Here is a 16,646-nt window from a genome sequence, read left to right as displayed (position 1 = left end):
TGACTGAAACCATACTTTTACATCAATATTTTTCTAATTCAGTTATAAAATACTCCATAAAGATTGTATAAGGTAGACTGCATTCAACAAATATCTGTGCAGTGATGGCTTAAGTAAGCAAGCAAATGAATGCAGAAAGAATCTTGTCTTAAATTTATTCCAGCCTTCAAAGTATTTTAGAATTGTCTTGAACAGAAATGCTGTATTAAAACGTCTCAAGTAATGCGTATATTTTAACCTTTTTTAATGCTAGTCTTTAAATGTGTAACAATGGATTGCACATTCACAAGAGTGTAACGTTCTTCTTACCCTGGAAGCTTTCTTCACGGCGTTGTCCCACCTCCTCACGCGGACCACAAACTGCATGTTCAGCATGGTCATGATTCCGCTGAACGTCTGGCTGGTTTTGGGGGTGAGAATCTCGAAGTACTCGTCGAAATGAGGCCTCCCTTGCACGTCTCTCCGGCTCATCAGCCTCCTGACGCCGTCGCCCAGCTGCAGGATGGTCATGTCTCTGTCCAGCATGAAATGGAAGGGGAAGGTCTTGCAGAAGAGCGAGGCGGGGATCACCAGCGAGGACGGGGGCTTCCCCGGGGGTGGGGACGGTCGGGGGGTCTTGACGTGGACGGAGTAGAGCAGGCAGGGCTGGTCCATGAACTCGCTGCAGTGCTGGTGGAAGCAGGGGGGCGTCGAGGACACCTCCACTTCGGTCTCATACAAGATGCGAGCAGCTGCCTTAACGATGCCGGGGAGAATCAGGGAAGTGATCCTCTTGGGGAAGAAGTAGTAAACATTTAAGAAATCGGGATCTTTGTCCAGGCATAGGATGGACGCGTCCTCAAACCTGCCCTTCTTTTCTGCTTCCTGGCAGTGGCTGCTTTGTCTCAGAAGGGTGCTGAAGCTATTTAAAAAGTCTTTCAGGGTTCCTCCGACCACACCTAGGATGTATTCATCTTCTTCATAGCATATTTTAAAAAGCTCCTCACCGAGAGATTCTCTGATGATCTCCACTGGGACTCCTGAAAGCACATAATACATTTTCTGCCGTATCAAATGCGCCATCTTAGCTGAGGTGTGCTGTGACTATTTTTAATATTGTTCTGTCTGACGAGTTAGTTTGCTTTATATCTGCTAATAAGATTTCCAACCAAAATTAACTACCCATGTTTAAATTATCTACATAAATTAGTTTCTAAAATTTGGATAACTCCTAATATGAATCCCAAGTCAGTTAATTACAAAAGAATGATCAACTGAGTATAATATATGACTTTGTACCTCCCTGAAACTTAACTATAAAAGAGCAATTGGAATCACAGGATCAAGTCCATTTCAGAAAAAGCTCTCCCATCTTGTTAACCATGGAAACAGTGGTACGTGTTGGTGAAGGGGTCCCGGCCCCCTTGGAGTATAAGCATCAGATACAGGAATTAATTTAAATCACTGGTGGTGAAACTCAATTTTGTCATTTTTCCTTAGAGATGATATGAAGTAATTTTTTTCCGAGTAAAATAGCATTCTTGTTTGATGTTACCTGACTGAATAGGTGTTTGGAATATATTATCTACTTTCCACAGCTTCTCCCTCTAATGTCCTTTGTTCTTTACACTCTGTGTACCACATTCTTCTCATCTGTGACTTAGGGAACCCCAGTGTCCTGTCCACAGCACTGCCGTGGCAGGGTTGGCGGGCACGTTAGGATCGCGCCTGACCCAGAGGAGGGGCTCAGTACAAGTCAGCCATCGTCATCGTCATCATCATCAAGTTCTTCATATCTTGTACTTTGAGAAACATCTAACCTGTTGGTCCGTGTACTCAAACTTTGAAAAGGACAGTATGACAAAGTCACTCATCTGCTTGTTTCCTCCAAACTAGGTATTAATATGAGAGCACTGCTCACCTTTCTTCCCACGATTGCTTCCAACCTTTACAAAAATTACTTCTTTTACTTTGCTGAGTAGAATTTTTCATGCATAAATGAGGAGCACTTAAAGTTCAAGACCAAAGCATGTGAATGCCTATGAGTCAGCCTCCCACGCAGCTTTATCTACTTCTCAGCAAATAAACATTGTAAGAAGAGGAAATACTTGAGGTCAAACAAAGACATATTGTACGAAAAAGAGTTATTCTTTGTGTTAACACAAAACATGATATTTAACATTTCACGCTGGAAGCTACTGACCAATAAATATGAATATTTTAAAGAAAATACTAGTTCTCCAGGTAAATATTTTCTAGGAATAGAAAATCTTTGTTTACATGTAAAACATTAGTTCTACAAGTATAATTATTTCCTAATTGCATATACTTAATTCTATTACCTGCTGCAATCGCTTGGTCTGCCATTATTTTTTCAAAGTCTTCTCTTTCCAAAGATTTCCTGAAATTATTTCAATATCTTAAATTATAAACTGACAAGTGAATGCTAAAATTTCAGATTATAACATACAGAAATGATGACGGAAAATAATTTAAATTACCTTTTCTGTAGAGGCAAATCTTGACTGTCAAGTTTACAGGAAAGGAGCAGTGACATGTACAAACCCAAAACAATGTTGGAAAACCCCCAAATATACCTGATTTAGAGTGTTTCATCATTTCTTATAAAGTATATTTACCTTTGAAGCTAACTTCACATTGGCTAATAGTATAGAGGCTGTACTGGCAGAAAACCAGTGGTATGAAATGGCCAGGAAAAGATGATAGTAAATCAGCATGGGGTTTTCTGATAACCCAACCAAGAAGAAAAATCTCTGTGCTGAGGGATTTCACTTTTAAGTAAGTTCTTAATTATTTTCTAAAGCAAATACATAGTACATCCTGCTTTTGAGTTTTTGGTTCTATATATTTAACTCTCAGACATCATCACATTAAACTTTTATCCTTGATCTTACATAAAAATTAGTAACTAAAGAAATCTATTCCTTATTCAATTTCTGCACTGCTTTATGTAGCACAGAAGTTGATAATATAATAGCATACATTTTGACTGATAGAAGGTTTTTGTAATTTCAACTGGACAGCTTGTTGATTCATGTTTGCCTAATTGATGATTTCTGATAGTGATGACAGATTATGACCAAATTTGCCAAACTACTGAAGTGTATTAAAAGACACCCAAGTTCTACTTGTTCAGCTTGCCATTAGACAAGCCAAGAGGAAATAGGCATGAATTTAACATGTTAAACAGATTTCAGTACAGCATGATACATGTAGAGAAGTTTCAAAAGGAAACAATTTTGAGAAGGAAAATTGCTCTGTTGGCTACTTGATTGCATAAAGGTATACTGCTTATAATTATTTAAAATACTAGGTTACTAGAAATATATATTTCTATATGTTCTTATCTAAATAATTTGAATTACATCTGGTTTGAATCTAGAGACCCCCCCAACCCTTTGTTACATATTATGTTATGTTTTCAGTCTTTAGATTTGCTCCTTCCTCTCCCTTAAGCAGCTTCTGTGTTTTTTTTTTGTAAAGAATGAGAGGAAAACTGCTCAGAGACCTCTTCTGCTAACTCCCAGCAAAGCTTAGCTCATCCAAACAACACAGAGTGCGATTCAGAATAAGCTCCCTGGGACTTCCCCGGTGGCGCAGTGGTTAAGAATCCACCTGCCAATGCAGGGCACGCGGGTTCGAGCCCTGGTCCGGAAAGATCCCACCTGCCACGGAGCAACTAAGCCCGTGCGCCACAACTACTGAGCCTGCGCTCTAGAGCCCGCGAGCCACAACTACTGAGCCCGCGCGCCACAGCTACTGAAGCCGGTGCACCTTGAGCCCGTGCTCCACAACAAGAGAAGCCACTGCAATGAGAAGCCTGCGCACCGCAACGAAGAGCAGCCCCCGCTCGCCGCAACTAGAGAAAGTCCAAGCGCAGAAACGAAGACCCAACGCAGCCAAAAATAAATAAATAAATAAATTTATTTTAAAAAAACCCAAAAAACAAAATAAGCTCCCTCCCTTTACCCTCAAAAAAAATTAAAAAACGAGAAGGTGTAAGCCTGCATGGACACCAGCAAATGTGCATATGTTGTACACAGAGACACACATAACCAGCCACAAGTTCACACATGATGCTGTGATGTGATCAAAAGGTCCTAGAAAAAGAAACAAACCAAAAGCTCTCTGTGCAACCAACCCAAAGAGGTATCGTAACGGCTGTACTAAAACTCATTCACTTAACAAAGGTGGCGGACGGGGCAGTTAAGGTACCCTCAGCAGGCAGCAAACTGACTGCGGTAGAAACAGCAGCTGACCTGCCAGAAAGATGGGGAGGAAGGCCCAGTGTCCCAAAGAACTAAAGAAAGAAAGCAGAGAGAAGCCATTTAGCATATCAGCAGGCAGTCTCAGAAGAAAAAAGGTCCTTCATCCTATTTCAACAGTGGAATAGTGATTAGGACAATTTAAAAGTGTGATCAACTCTTTAAGAAGTCAGGGAAGGGGTAAAAGATTTTTTAAAATTTCCAAATAAAATAATTTTTTTAAGTTTTGAGAATTTTTTTTTAAAGAGATACATCTCTGGGAACACATCCTAACTGAATATCTGCATCTAGCTTAGGCACATTTCAGGACACAGGGCCCTGAGAATAAATTCTGAGTAAACTGTCTGCCAAAGCCCTAGGCAGACAGACACAGTAGCCCAGCTACAGGACTTGTTGGCTATCTTATCAGCCTGACTGAGAATTAAGGTCAGAGGCGTTCTGGAATGCTTTCCATATCACTCTGTAAACACAGCTTCTGTCAGACACACAGATTCACACTCTCTCTTTTGGACCTGTCTCTGACCCCTTCTTGGCTTTGCCTGCTGCCTACAGTCTGGGCCCAGTTAGTCAGCAAGGGAAATTCAGCCCAGATAATCCACAGAGCAGATTATCCACTCCTGAGCAGCAGACAGATGAATGAACTTATCAAATATTCCCGACAATGATACTGGATTGCAAAACTTCCAAGCTCAGTTCTGAAAATTTGAACTCAAGTGTTTATTGTATTATTTGCACATGAAATAATCCTTTGATTTCAGGAAAACCAAAACAAGGCCAAATCAAGTTATCCACCGGCAGTAAATGAGCTGAGATGTATTTTTAAAATGAACTCTAAAAGTCAGGTTGTTTTTTTTTAAAAAAAATTACCTTATATATGAAACCGCTACAGAAAGCTTTCTTAAAGAAAATTTCAAAGACAGAGTAGAAGAACAAAGTATAAACGGAAGTGGTATTCGCACACCAGTATAGCCGAACCAGTTAGGAAAATGCCGAAACACCTCCCTGAGGACTGCCCCAGCTGCCCCAGACCCCTGAGTGGCCCTCCTCCGGCTCCTGTATCCTTTCCCGTCCTCCTGACGCAGGAGCGGAAAGCTTAACCTGTGGTCGAGGCTATGGGGGAGGGCCAGGCAGGCCCCAGCCTCTCGGCTGTGTTCTTCAAGCGAGGACTCTGCTCTGACCCATGCCTTACCTCTGTAAAACATTTCAGAAGCTATCCCCTGCTAGGAAAGAACAGGCCTTCTGGGAGCTTATTAAAAGCAACAGCACAGGGCAACATGCTTAAAATCATGGGCTCTGAAAAACCCAGGCTTGAAACTCAGTTCTGCCTTTGCCTAAACAGCTATACGATCCCAGATATTTTACAGGAACCTGAGCTTAGTGATATATAAAATGTGAAAAATGAATACACTTGCTTTCATATGAGTGGTAGCTAAAACGTTTAGCCCCGTTCCCGGCATACCAAAATGATTCAGAACACATGCATACGTCACTCAGTGTTGGCTATTAGTAGCTGTGTCAGCGATTGCAACAGGAGATTCATGCAACTAAATGATTCAACTTACCTGCTTTCCTTTATTTTGTGTTTTGCCAGTGTTCTCTGAAGGGCAAGGTTCAGCCGCTCAAACTGAAAATTGAAGGAAAAGTTTTAAACATTCCCTTAAACAATCATATTCTTGAAGATACATACTTTACAGAAAATTGGGGCTGAAAGCTCCTTATGAAGAAGCAGAAGCAGTTACTTTAATAAGTGTAGTGAATTGACACTGTGGAAAAGGGGATAGATTCTCTATGGGCTTTTCACTCTTGGGCAGAAGCAAAGCTCTCAGACTCACTTGCGTCTGGATGTGGGCTTTGCCCTCGGTGGGCGGCTCACTGACGGCCACTGAGCTGGTATCAAACGGGAGGCCTGGCTTGGTGAAGTCAAGCCTCTGGGGAGGAGTCGCGGGCACCCCTTCCTCGGGGACCGGAAACCCCTTGGGTGTGTGGCCAGGACTTCAGTCTCAGGGGCATTCAAACCAAGAGACTCCCACTCCTTCCACAGCCCCACAGCCACCCCAGTGACCGCCACCCTCCCCACAAAGCCACATCTCTGTCTCATGTACGGTTTACGTGTCCTGCTCTAGAAAACTCCCGAGTGCGTCTCTCCCCTTTCTTTTATCCCTTAAATCCAGTATGTCACCAAGGTCAGTTGATCACTGATCGAAACAAATCTCGGATTTCCCCGAACTTGCACTCATTTCCTTTCTTTGAACGAATAATCTTCACCAAATACTTGCAGTGTTCTTCTCTTCTATTGATTTCTGGGTATCTCATGAAGCTTCCTAGATTGCAAAATAGTTGTACATAAGCCTGCATGGTTTTAAACACTGGTTTCAATACTATTAATCTCTCTTAACAGCTTGTTGATAAGTGGACGTAAAGCACTGGTAATTTCTTTGCATTCCGTAAAAAAGTCATATGTATCTATGTGTGTATAGCCACCAGTTCTGTGTGTAGTTTACCCAGAGGACAGTGGAGAATTCTCTGGCTATATCCCAAGTTGTGAAATTCCTTTTTCCTTGAGAACTATTTATATTTCTCTTGGAATTTCCACTGGTCAAGTGAGACAGTAAAGTTAAGCAAAATAGACCAAGCTTCTGTTTTAATGAAACGAGTTATGAAAATAAATTTTGGTGTTTTTTAAAAATTTATTTATTCATTTTTGGCTGCGTTGGGTCTTCGTTGCTGCATGCGGGCGTTCTCTAGTTGCGGCGAGTGGGGGCTACTCTTCATTGCGGTGCGCGGGCTTCTCATTGCGGTAGCTTCTCTTGTTGCGGAGCACGGGCTCTAGGTGCCCGGGCTTCAGTAGTTGTGACATGCGGGCTCAGTAGTTGTGGCTCACGGGCTCTAGAGCGCAGGCTCAGTAGTTGTGACGCACGGGCTCAGAAGTTGTGGCTCACGGGCTCTAGAGCGCAGGCTCAGTAGTTGTGACGCACGGGCTCAGAAGTTGTGGCTCACGGGCTCTAGAGCGCAGGCTCAGTAGTTGTGACACGCAGGCACAGAAGTTGTGGCTCACGGGCTCTAGAGCGCAGGCTCAGTAGTTGTGACACGCAGTCTCAGTAGTTGTGGCTCACGGGCTCTAGAGCGCAGGCTCAGTAGTTGTGGCGCACAGGCTTAGTTGCTCCGCGGAATGTGGGATCTTCCCAGGCCAGGGCTCGAACCCGTGTCCCCTGCATTGGCACGCAGATTCTTAACCACTGCGCCACCAGGGAAGCCCCAAAACTTTTGGTTTTTAAAGAGCATATAGAGCTTAGAAAAGAAATGTGAAATTTCTTGAAAGAAAATGCAAGTGCTGAAAAGAAATAAAGGAGAACTTAGATTTACCACGTAGAACCATTTTTCTGACAGTTCCAGTAAGGAGAGAGAGCACACATCTGCCTCAGGAGGAAAGAAGGCTGGAACAGTGGGCAGATTCCGACCAAGGGCCAGATACCTGGCAGGTGGGGAACGGGTTCAGGAAGAGAAATGCGGGCCTGTTCCTCAGAGTCCTCGACTCGGGGAAGGAGCAAGGGAACATTAAACCCAAGACCGTAAACGAGGCAGATCAGCCGGGGGTGCTCAAGAATCTTCAGTTTCTCAAGGGCCTTTTTTTCCCTCTCATATACTGCTTTTTATGTCCATAAGCTATAGTTTTTTCAGTGAAATCCTCAAAGTCTGTGGATTTTTAATTTTCAGTAGCTCTCTCCAAATTAATTTCATAAAAGTTTGTAGCAGTTGGCACTCTTATCAGCTGTATATGAGACTGCCAGTTTCAGCTCAACCCCATCCATCTTTCCATAAAACCTATTCATACGGGAAGAGGCGTCAGCAGTGCAATGAGGGTCACTGCCTCTGCACGAGCCTGTCTTTCAAGCATTTGCTACCTGACATTTGTTTCTCATTTTCTGTCTTCTCCACTAGAATAGAGACTCCAAAAGGGCAGGGAATACCTGTTTTGCTCACTACTGCATGTCCAGCACCTAGATAGTACCTGGCCACAGGAGATGCTCGCTACACAGTGATGGGATGAATGAATGAATGAATGGCCATCATCCCCGCACCCCATCAGCTGTTCAGTCTTGAAGGCTTGGTCTATAACATTTCTATCAGTGAGGAGATATAAGCCAGTACAGAGGTGTTACTCTTTCCGCTTGTTCAAAAATGGATTTAGATTGTTTCCAATTTAAAATAATTTGATTACATTTGTTTATATATGAATTGCTGCTCTGACCAGGAACTTTGGATGAGCAATGAGAAAAGAGAATCCATCCAGTTCTGGCACCAAAGACTTTTTCCTTCCTCGCCCCGAGCGCTACTTGAGACACCAGCCTTCTCTCTCCTCTTGACCTTTCGGTTAAAACACCAGGTACATGGTTTTATCCTTGCCAGTCTGTATTCTTCCTGGTCTTTCATTTCCTTCCCACTGCCACCAGGAACTTCTTTTTCTAGTCCTTTCCTCCTAGCATATATGCTGCCATTGTAAGAAAGGAGAAATGGTCCCTCTCTCATTGCTGGGGTTTGTGGAACAGGTGTCTTCCTGACTTTCCATGTTGAATCAGAACTTAGGACCTGCTGTACAGCACAGGGAACTCTACTCAATGCTCCGTAATGACCTATACGGGAAAAGAATCTGAAGAAGAATGGATACATGCATATGGATGACTGAATCACTATGCTGTCACCTGAAACTAACACAACATTGTAAATCAACTGTACTTCAATAAAATTAAAAAAAAAAAAAAAAAGAATTTGTTTTTCTAAAGAAGAAAGTTCCAAAGTCCTAGCCAAGCTGTAGTAGCATAAGCTGGTGATATTGCGGCTTACCAGGCTTTTCTGTCTACTTTCATCACCCACCATTGCACCTCTGGAAAATTGTTATAAATTCAGAACAAGACAAAACAAAACCAACAAGCTTTTCAGACAAAACATGCATTGGTAAAGGCTGCTGGTGCATAGTTTCCTACCTTGGTGCTAGGGCTTCTACAATACAGCCTGAGCCTAGACCCTGAGATGACGCAGTTCACAAGAAATCCACGAGAAGGCCTCAACTTTCCTGAGACCCCAGGCCTCATGACACGGAATCAATCACTGCAGGACAGCCCTAGAGGATACTCGTATATCAATACTTCAGGTACAACTGCTGTTTGATGCAATATTGTTGGGAACACTCTGAATGGAATTTCACTGGTCTGGTTTATGGATATGTTGCTATTTCAGTTGATTTTTAACTTTTCTACAGCTTTTTTTTTTTTTTTGGCCTGGAGGCTATATTAAGAAAGTTTATTTTTATGTTAGAGCAATGAAAAGTCATTGAAAGGTTTTAAGTATGGCAGGAGCTGGGATGGAGTGTTTTCTACAGTTTTTAATGATTTTCTAGACCAAGGATATTTCCCGCATAAGGATGCTGTAAAACTGCTTCTCTTTTTGCTTCTTGCAACCCAATATTTTGCAGCACATTTAGAGATTTCAGGAGTCCCCTCAGACCCTCTTAATCTCACAAGGTCTTGGATTTGGGATGATATCCTTTATATAAGCATGTCTGACTCAATTGATTCAATTCAGGAAGTGGGTTCTGATTTGCTACAACTGTGGCTAATACCATATCATAATTTCTTTAAAGACATTCTGCCTGAGGAGCTTATAGGATTACTGGGGAGAATATTCAAGAAGAATCAGCTAACAATGTAACAGAAAGAGCAACAGATTACGAATGAGGTGCAGAGAACATTCCGTCTCCTCAGTTATCTTTTACTTAAAGCAAGTGGCCTTTTATGTGTCAATTTCTTCAAACTAATGAAAAGTTTGCATTAGATGAGCAAAAAGACTTCTGTAACCTACGATTCCACAACTCTGGAAAGCCATCTCCCACTCTAAATCTGCTAAGGATATACTTGTCACCCCATAAAACATAATTGGGGAGTTAAATCTGATTATCGAAAGCAAGAACTAGGGTGCCATCAAATACTATTTGGAGTCTCTTCCTTTGGGTAACTGATAGAACTGAAATTGAACAGTAGGCTAAGCATTAAATCTGTCCACTTAAAAACAATCGGTTAAAAAAAAGTCCTACTTAATCAAAGACACGTAGATGTTCGGACAGGGGATGAAGTAATCTAGGTTGTTTACTACACGGCCCTGGGACGTTCCCTGTTTTAATGAAAATGGCCTCAGTTGTGGGAAAAGAGTCCTGGTCCTTGATGCCAAGGGTCACCTCCTGCCTCTTGGAAGGCCTACATCCTCGCCTTCCCTGCTACATGACAGCGCAGTCAAACCTTGATGATTATTCCTGTGAGCTCACGAACAAACAACACAGACCCTTCTAAATAAAGAAAAGGAAAACAGGAACATATATGTTTGGTGTTCAGAATGTTTTTAAAAGAGGTTCCAACATGTGCATGACTTCTACTGTAGGAACTCAAAATTTATCAAACAGAATAATGAAGCCACCATGGTAATGACAAGACCCAGGGAAAGCATGGAAGGTCTCCAGCCGTCCGTCCTCACCATCTGTCCATCCCTGTGCATCTTTCCTCTGTCTGGAAATGAGAGTACCAACCGCTTCCCAGACTGTAATGCCAACCCCCCGCCTGCGAAGGGCTACGTCCCTCACCCCAGCCAAAGCCGGCTGCGAGTGACGGGAGCAGGGCGAGAATAATGAAATATTTCCATCTCAGAGGCCGCGAACCAAAGTGCTACTGTGTTTCTTTATATTTGACGTAAGTCCCCTCAACTTCCTGCTAATTCTGATTTATCCATCCTTCAAGCTTCAGTTCAAGTCTCTTCTTTGTCACTCGAGTCCAGATTGTTGACAGCAGTAATTGCTCTATCCTTCCAAAGCTGTGTGACTTTGGTCAAGTCACTTAGCCTCTCTAGTCCTTCTCGGGAGTGAAACAAGTTTATCTCTGACGTCCCTTCCACTCCTAAAAGTCACCAGTCTGTGGTTCTTCAGTGCTTCACACAGGCACAGGGCTGGTGTGGAGTCAATTAAAAATCACCCGTGGATGACGAGAGCTGGAGCTTGATCACATCAATCCCCGGTCTCCCAGTTGATGCGAATTTATATAAAACCGTGAACACTGACAGAGGGACGAAGACACTCCATGAAGCCTTTCAGTAGCTCTTCTCTTTGACCCCAGGGGGCAAGGAACCCTCCACATGCCCCATCCATTCCAAAGACATTTTACCTGGTCTGTGCTCTGTCCCCAGAGTTCTTTTCCCCCCATTTCCCCCCCGTTTTATTGAGAAATAATTGACATACATCACTGTCTAAGTTTACAGGGCACAGCATGACGGCTTGATTTACATAGAGTGTGAAATAATTACCACAATAGGTTCAGCTAACATCCACCGTCTCATATAGCTACAGTAAAGAGAACAGAAAGAAAGAAGAAAACCAACGTCTCCTTGTGCCGAGAGCTCCCAGGATTTGCCTAACGGCTTTCCTACACGTCAGCCAGCAGAGCCAGGTGCAGTGGCCACGCTGCACGCCGCCCCCGAGCACTCATTCATCTTCTGACCGCCGGCCTCTACTTTCTACGGGTTGCTGGCGTTGTTCTTAAGGTTCCACATATAAGGGAGACCTGACAGCATCGGTCTTTGCAGGCTTCCCTTACGGGCTGCGCTCCACACCTCAGGACGGCACCGGGCGGCGCAGGCCAGCCCACAGAGCTACACGGAGACGTGTCTGAGCTGGGGGCGGGTGGGGGTCACGGGCAGGCCCGGCGCGAGTGGAGACTTCAGGCTCTGAACCGGCAGGCTGAGGCGGTCTTCCCACCGCACCAAGCTACCAGGGAACAATGACGCGCTTAGGAAAACCCAGCAGGGAATAAGTTATCCTTCAAGGAATTTAGCTCTAAAAATACAGCGAACGAACCCATAAAACACAGCTTGGCACCGGTAAGTAGAAAACGGGCCCTGTGGGTGGCGAGCGCTGTGGCTCGTTCCACCTGATGCCCGCGCAGGCCCTAGGGGGCAGGGGCCGCGAGCGTTTGCATTTTCAGGCGCGGGTGCCGGGGCCAGAGGGAGAAGCAGCGGCTCGGAGGCGCGAAGCTTGTCAGAGCGCGCGGTGCTCTGGAAAGGCATGCAACATTTTAAACACGTTCAATTAATCACAATTTAAGAAAACGACTGCTTTAAAAAACATGTTTGCAGAAAACCGTCTACATCGACTGTAGCCTTGAAAGTGAGAAAGCAAGTGTTCACATTTTCCTTAGGAAAACATCCTTTTGCCGTTTTCAAATTATCAGTACAATCTCGAAAGGCCAGGCACTCACCTCCGGGAAGATCAGTTTGCAAATACTCTCTGCCAAAGTGTGCAGGTAGACGCGGCTGCGGCTGCTCTTCCTCTGCGGAGGCCCTGCGGGCGGCTTCTCCCCGGGGTCGCGGGGACACACGCCCTGCCGGCCGGGCGGAGCTGCGGGCCCGCCCCCCGCCGCCTCGCCCGCGGGCTCTTTGGGGGCCGGGCCCGGGGCCAGCAGCGAGAAGGGGCAGTCCCCCGTGATCTGCAGGTCCTTCAGCTTCGCGCAAAACATGGTGCCCACCTCCTGGCGGCTGTTCTTACGGGGCCGGGGACACTGGTGGCTGGAGCGTCCAGGGGCAGCAGAAGGTCAGGACAGAAAGAGGAGCGACTCTGGACTCCTAGGGAAACAGAGAAAGGCAGGTGTGCAAAAGCAAAGACCGTACAGTGCTATGTCATTTGCAAGTAAAGAAAAAATTCTGCTGCAAATGTCAATTCATGGATGGAACATCTGGTAAAGATCTTTATTTCATACGCATGCATCCTGGTATACTAGTACTTCCTTTTAGTATTTTAATAGTTTTCAAACGGAATGCAATTTTCTCCTAAATGTCTTTAGCACAAACTACTGATTCTCATTTTTATAGCCCATGTGGCCCTGTGTGATTCCACAAGAGTTAAACACTACGGTTTTACGGCACAGGCTGAGTCTCAATCTATGTCATGTCACTGCTGGTACTGCTACATTCTCACTGTGCTGTCTTTTCTGAAAAATCAGAATAGCATGTCTAATGTCTCCTAAACATACCTAAAGAAAAAAATGTATATAATGAGGCCCAAGTATATGTGATTAGATCTGAAACACTGACTTTTACATGAAAAGAATTACATGAAAAAAATTAATTGAAATGATTACTGGCAAAGAAGATACTTGTCTCTATAAATAGTAAAATAACTTAAAAATATCACCAAAATTGGGCTTCCCTGGTGGCGCAGTGGTTGAGAATCTGCCTGCCAGTGCAGGGGACACAGGTTCGAGCCCTGGTCTGGGAAGATCCCACATGCCGCGGAGCAGCTGGGCCCGTGAGCCACAACTACTGAGCCTGCGCGTCTGGAGCCTGTGCTCCGCAACAAGAGAGGCCGCGATAGTGAGAGGCCCGCGCACCGCGATGAAGAGTGGTCCCCGCTTGCCGCAACTAGAGAAAACCCTAGCACAGAAACGAAGACCCAACACAGCCAAAAATAAATAAATAAATAAAGGAATTCCTTTAAAAAAAAAAAAAATATATATATATATATATCACCAAAATGAAAAACACATAATATTTTTTCAAAGAACTCCTGATTCCTAAGACCATGCCATTGGATTTGCAAGGGTCTCAGGATCCGAATCCACACAACACCGGGGTAAATCAAGAAAGCCTCTCTTCCTAGGGGTCCCTGAAGTCACACGCACAGCCCTTCTGGCCGACTTTCCCTCTTACTTTTGTTTTTGTTGATGTTCTGACTGAGTCGCCACACAATTCACAACCCACGTCTCATTAGTTACTTTTCAGTGGAACCGTGTGGTTGTAAATTCAGCTTCTCAACAGTACAAAGATCTTGGGCTTCCCTGGTGGCGCAGCGGTTAAGAATCTGCCTGCCGATGCAGGGGACACGGGTCCGAGCCCTGGTCCAGGAAGATCCCACATGCCGCGGAGCAACTAAGCCCGTGCGCCACAACTACTGAGCCTGTGCTCTAGAGCCCGCGAGCCACAACTACTGAGCCTGCACGCCTACAGCCCGTGCTCCGCAACAAGAGAAGCCACCGCAATGAGAAGCCCGCACACCGCAACGAAGAGTAGCCCCCGCTCGCCGCAACTAGAGAAAGCCCGTGAGCAGCAACGAAGACCCGACGCAGCCAAAAATAAAAATAAAGAAAATAAATTTATTAAAAACAAAAACAAACAAAAAAATACAATGATCTTGATTAACTTGGGTCCACCAACTATTTCCATACTTGGAAAATCAAAAAGCACAAAAAAAGAGTGAAAAAGAACCCATGGTTACTTAACCCCTACTCAGTGCCTGGTACAGGGCTGGGAACTCTGTATTTACACTGAAGCCACACAGCAGACATTGGGAGTAGGTATTATTAGCTCCAACAGGCCAGGGGCTCAAAGTTTAGGTCATTCCACTGGAAATGCTAGAAAGCGCCAGAACTAGGGTTCAAATGTAGGTCCATCTGACTCCACAGCCAGTGCCTTTCGATGAACCCAAACTCATATTTTACCAAGTGAGACTAGCTTCTAAATAATCAGGCTTAGTTTATACAGTAGGATTAGTTTATCTTAAAGATACGGTTTTCAAGTTTACATTAGAAAGCAAAGAAGAGCATAATTCTCCTGCTCACTGGCTGGTGGTGCTTGAATCATCCGGGATAAAATCTTATGTCATGTGTATGTGTAGCTGATTCACCTTGTATAGAGCAGAAACTAGCACACCATTGTGAAGCAATTATACTCCAATAAAGATGTTAAAAAAAAAAAAATCTTCTGTTTCAGGCTTTGGAACTGGAGTCCGATCACTTTTTTGTCTTTTCTGTGCCCCTCAGTGCTCTCAGTATGTTCCTAATATATATAAGCATCAGCTTGTAATTTGTCACAGATACGTTACTAACAAGCTTATAACAATGGACAACTCACTTCCTAAACTGGGACAAATAAGGAAGCTAAATTCACATCTGACAGCCCCTGGGGTGTCGCTGGGTTATCAGGTTTGAGGAAGATGACGGATGCTGAGTGGCCAGAAGAAGCTGCCGGGACTCTCTGTTTCTTTTTCTTTTTTTCTTTTTTCTTTAATTTTTATGTTATATTGGACTATAGTTGATTTACAATGTTGCGTTAGTTTCAGCAAAGTGACTCAGTTATACACATATGTATCTATTTTTTCAGATTATTTCCCCTTATAGGTTGTTACAAAATATTGAGTAGAGTTCTCTGTGCTATACAGTAGATCCTTGTTGGTTACCTATATAGTAGTGTGTGTATGTTAATCCCAAACTCCTAATTTATCCCTGCCCCCCGCCTTCCCCCTCTGGTAACCAGAAGTTTGTTTTCTATGTCTGTGAGTCTGTTTCTGTTTTGTAAATAGGTTCACTTGTGTCATTTTTTCAAGGTTCCACATGTAAGTGACTCTCTGTTTCTTAAAGTCAAACCCCAAGTCTGTGATCACACGTCACTTACTAATCTTCAGAAGGTTCAGAGGAAGATCCTCCGCATTCAGGAGCAGAAACCTTACTCTGCGGGCAGAGAAGAGGGCGCTGCCTCTGTCCGCGGGCTGCTGAGTGGCCCAAAGGTAATCTGGTGATGCAGGGACGGTTACTTGGATTCTGAAAAACCTGCAGATCTAGGGCTCTCAAGCAGGCTTCGTTTAAGAGTCAGTTCTACAAGTGTCTGTGTCTCAGTCTTTGATGTATCTCAACCTCACTGTTCCTGTTTACTAATTCCTGTCCTCACACACACTGGAGCTCAGGGTCAAACCTTCCTGTAAAGGGCCATAGGTCACTTCAGCGCTGCAGTCAGTGGCCCCACTCTGCCACTGCTGGCGGGAAAGCAGCTACAGCAGATGCACAGAGGGCCGGGCACGGACGTGTTCCCGTAAAAACCGGCTGCACTGGGCCCACGGGCCATAGTGTGCTGACCGCTGTTTGCAAAAAGCTGAGCAAATTAACTGACGCACTTTAATCCGAATATAACTTTGACTATAGGGTCAGATTACTTCATCTCCTCTTCTCCCCATCCCGCCCCTAAAATAGAGAACCTCTGTGGATCCAGTTCTGTACAACGTGAAGATAATAAAGGAGAGTATAGTAGATAATATTAAATAAATATTCATTCATAAAAATTACAATACCATTATTTTATATGAATTTTTAGGAAGAACCGTATTAATTGAATGCCATGGTTCCAGTTATGTAAACATATAATACAATAACTAGAAAAGAGGGCAGTCAAAAAAAAAGAAGGCCACAAAAAATACAAGATTATATGTTGGAGCTGATGCACGTCTGGAATTTCTTCCTAAAATAAGTTATTCTGGTACCTATTATAATTTTAGTATTGGACCTAGGAGTTTGACATAATGTA

At 44.0% G+C, this 16,646-nt stretch overlaps 1 protein-coding gene across 3 annotated transcripts in view; it reads right to left on the bottom strand.

Moving 5' to 3' along the window:
* Positions 1-16,646, bottom strand: part of GUCY1A1 (guanylate cyclase 1 soluble subunit alpha 1) — a 64,925-nt gene that overhangs the window by 16,501 nt on the left and 31,778 nt on the right. For 2 of the 3 annotated variants that reach the window (XM_082391334.1, XM_082391333.1), the window contains exons 2-5: positions 12,557-12,920; positions 5,828-5,889; positions 2,322-2,380; positions 310-1,019 (exon numbers count right to left, since the gene is read on the bottom strand). In XM_082391334.1, coding sequence (XP_082247460.1) covers positions 310-1,019; positions 2,322-2,380; positions 5,828-5,889; positions 12,557-12,814 — 1,089 coding nt within the window. In that variant the 5' untranslated portion in view covers positions 12,815-12,920. The remainder of the gene's footprint in view (positions 1-309; positions 1,020-2,321; positions 2,381-5,827; positions 5,890-12,556; positions 12,921-16,646) is intronic. The other variant, XM_082391335.1, reaches the window with a different exon arrangement.

The sequence above is a fragment of the Balaenoptera borealis genome (genome assembly GCF_965194805.1).
Source record: "Balaenoptera borealis genome assembly, chromosome: 4".
NCBI classification, from domain to species: Eukaryota; Metazoa; Chordata; class Mammalia; order Artiodactyla; family Balaenopteridae; genus Balaenoptera; species Balaenoptera borealis.
The sequence above is the reverse complement of the archived record's forward strand: the minus strand, read 5'-3'. Positions and strand labels throughout refer to the sequence as shown.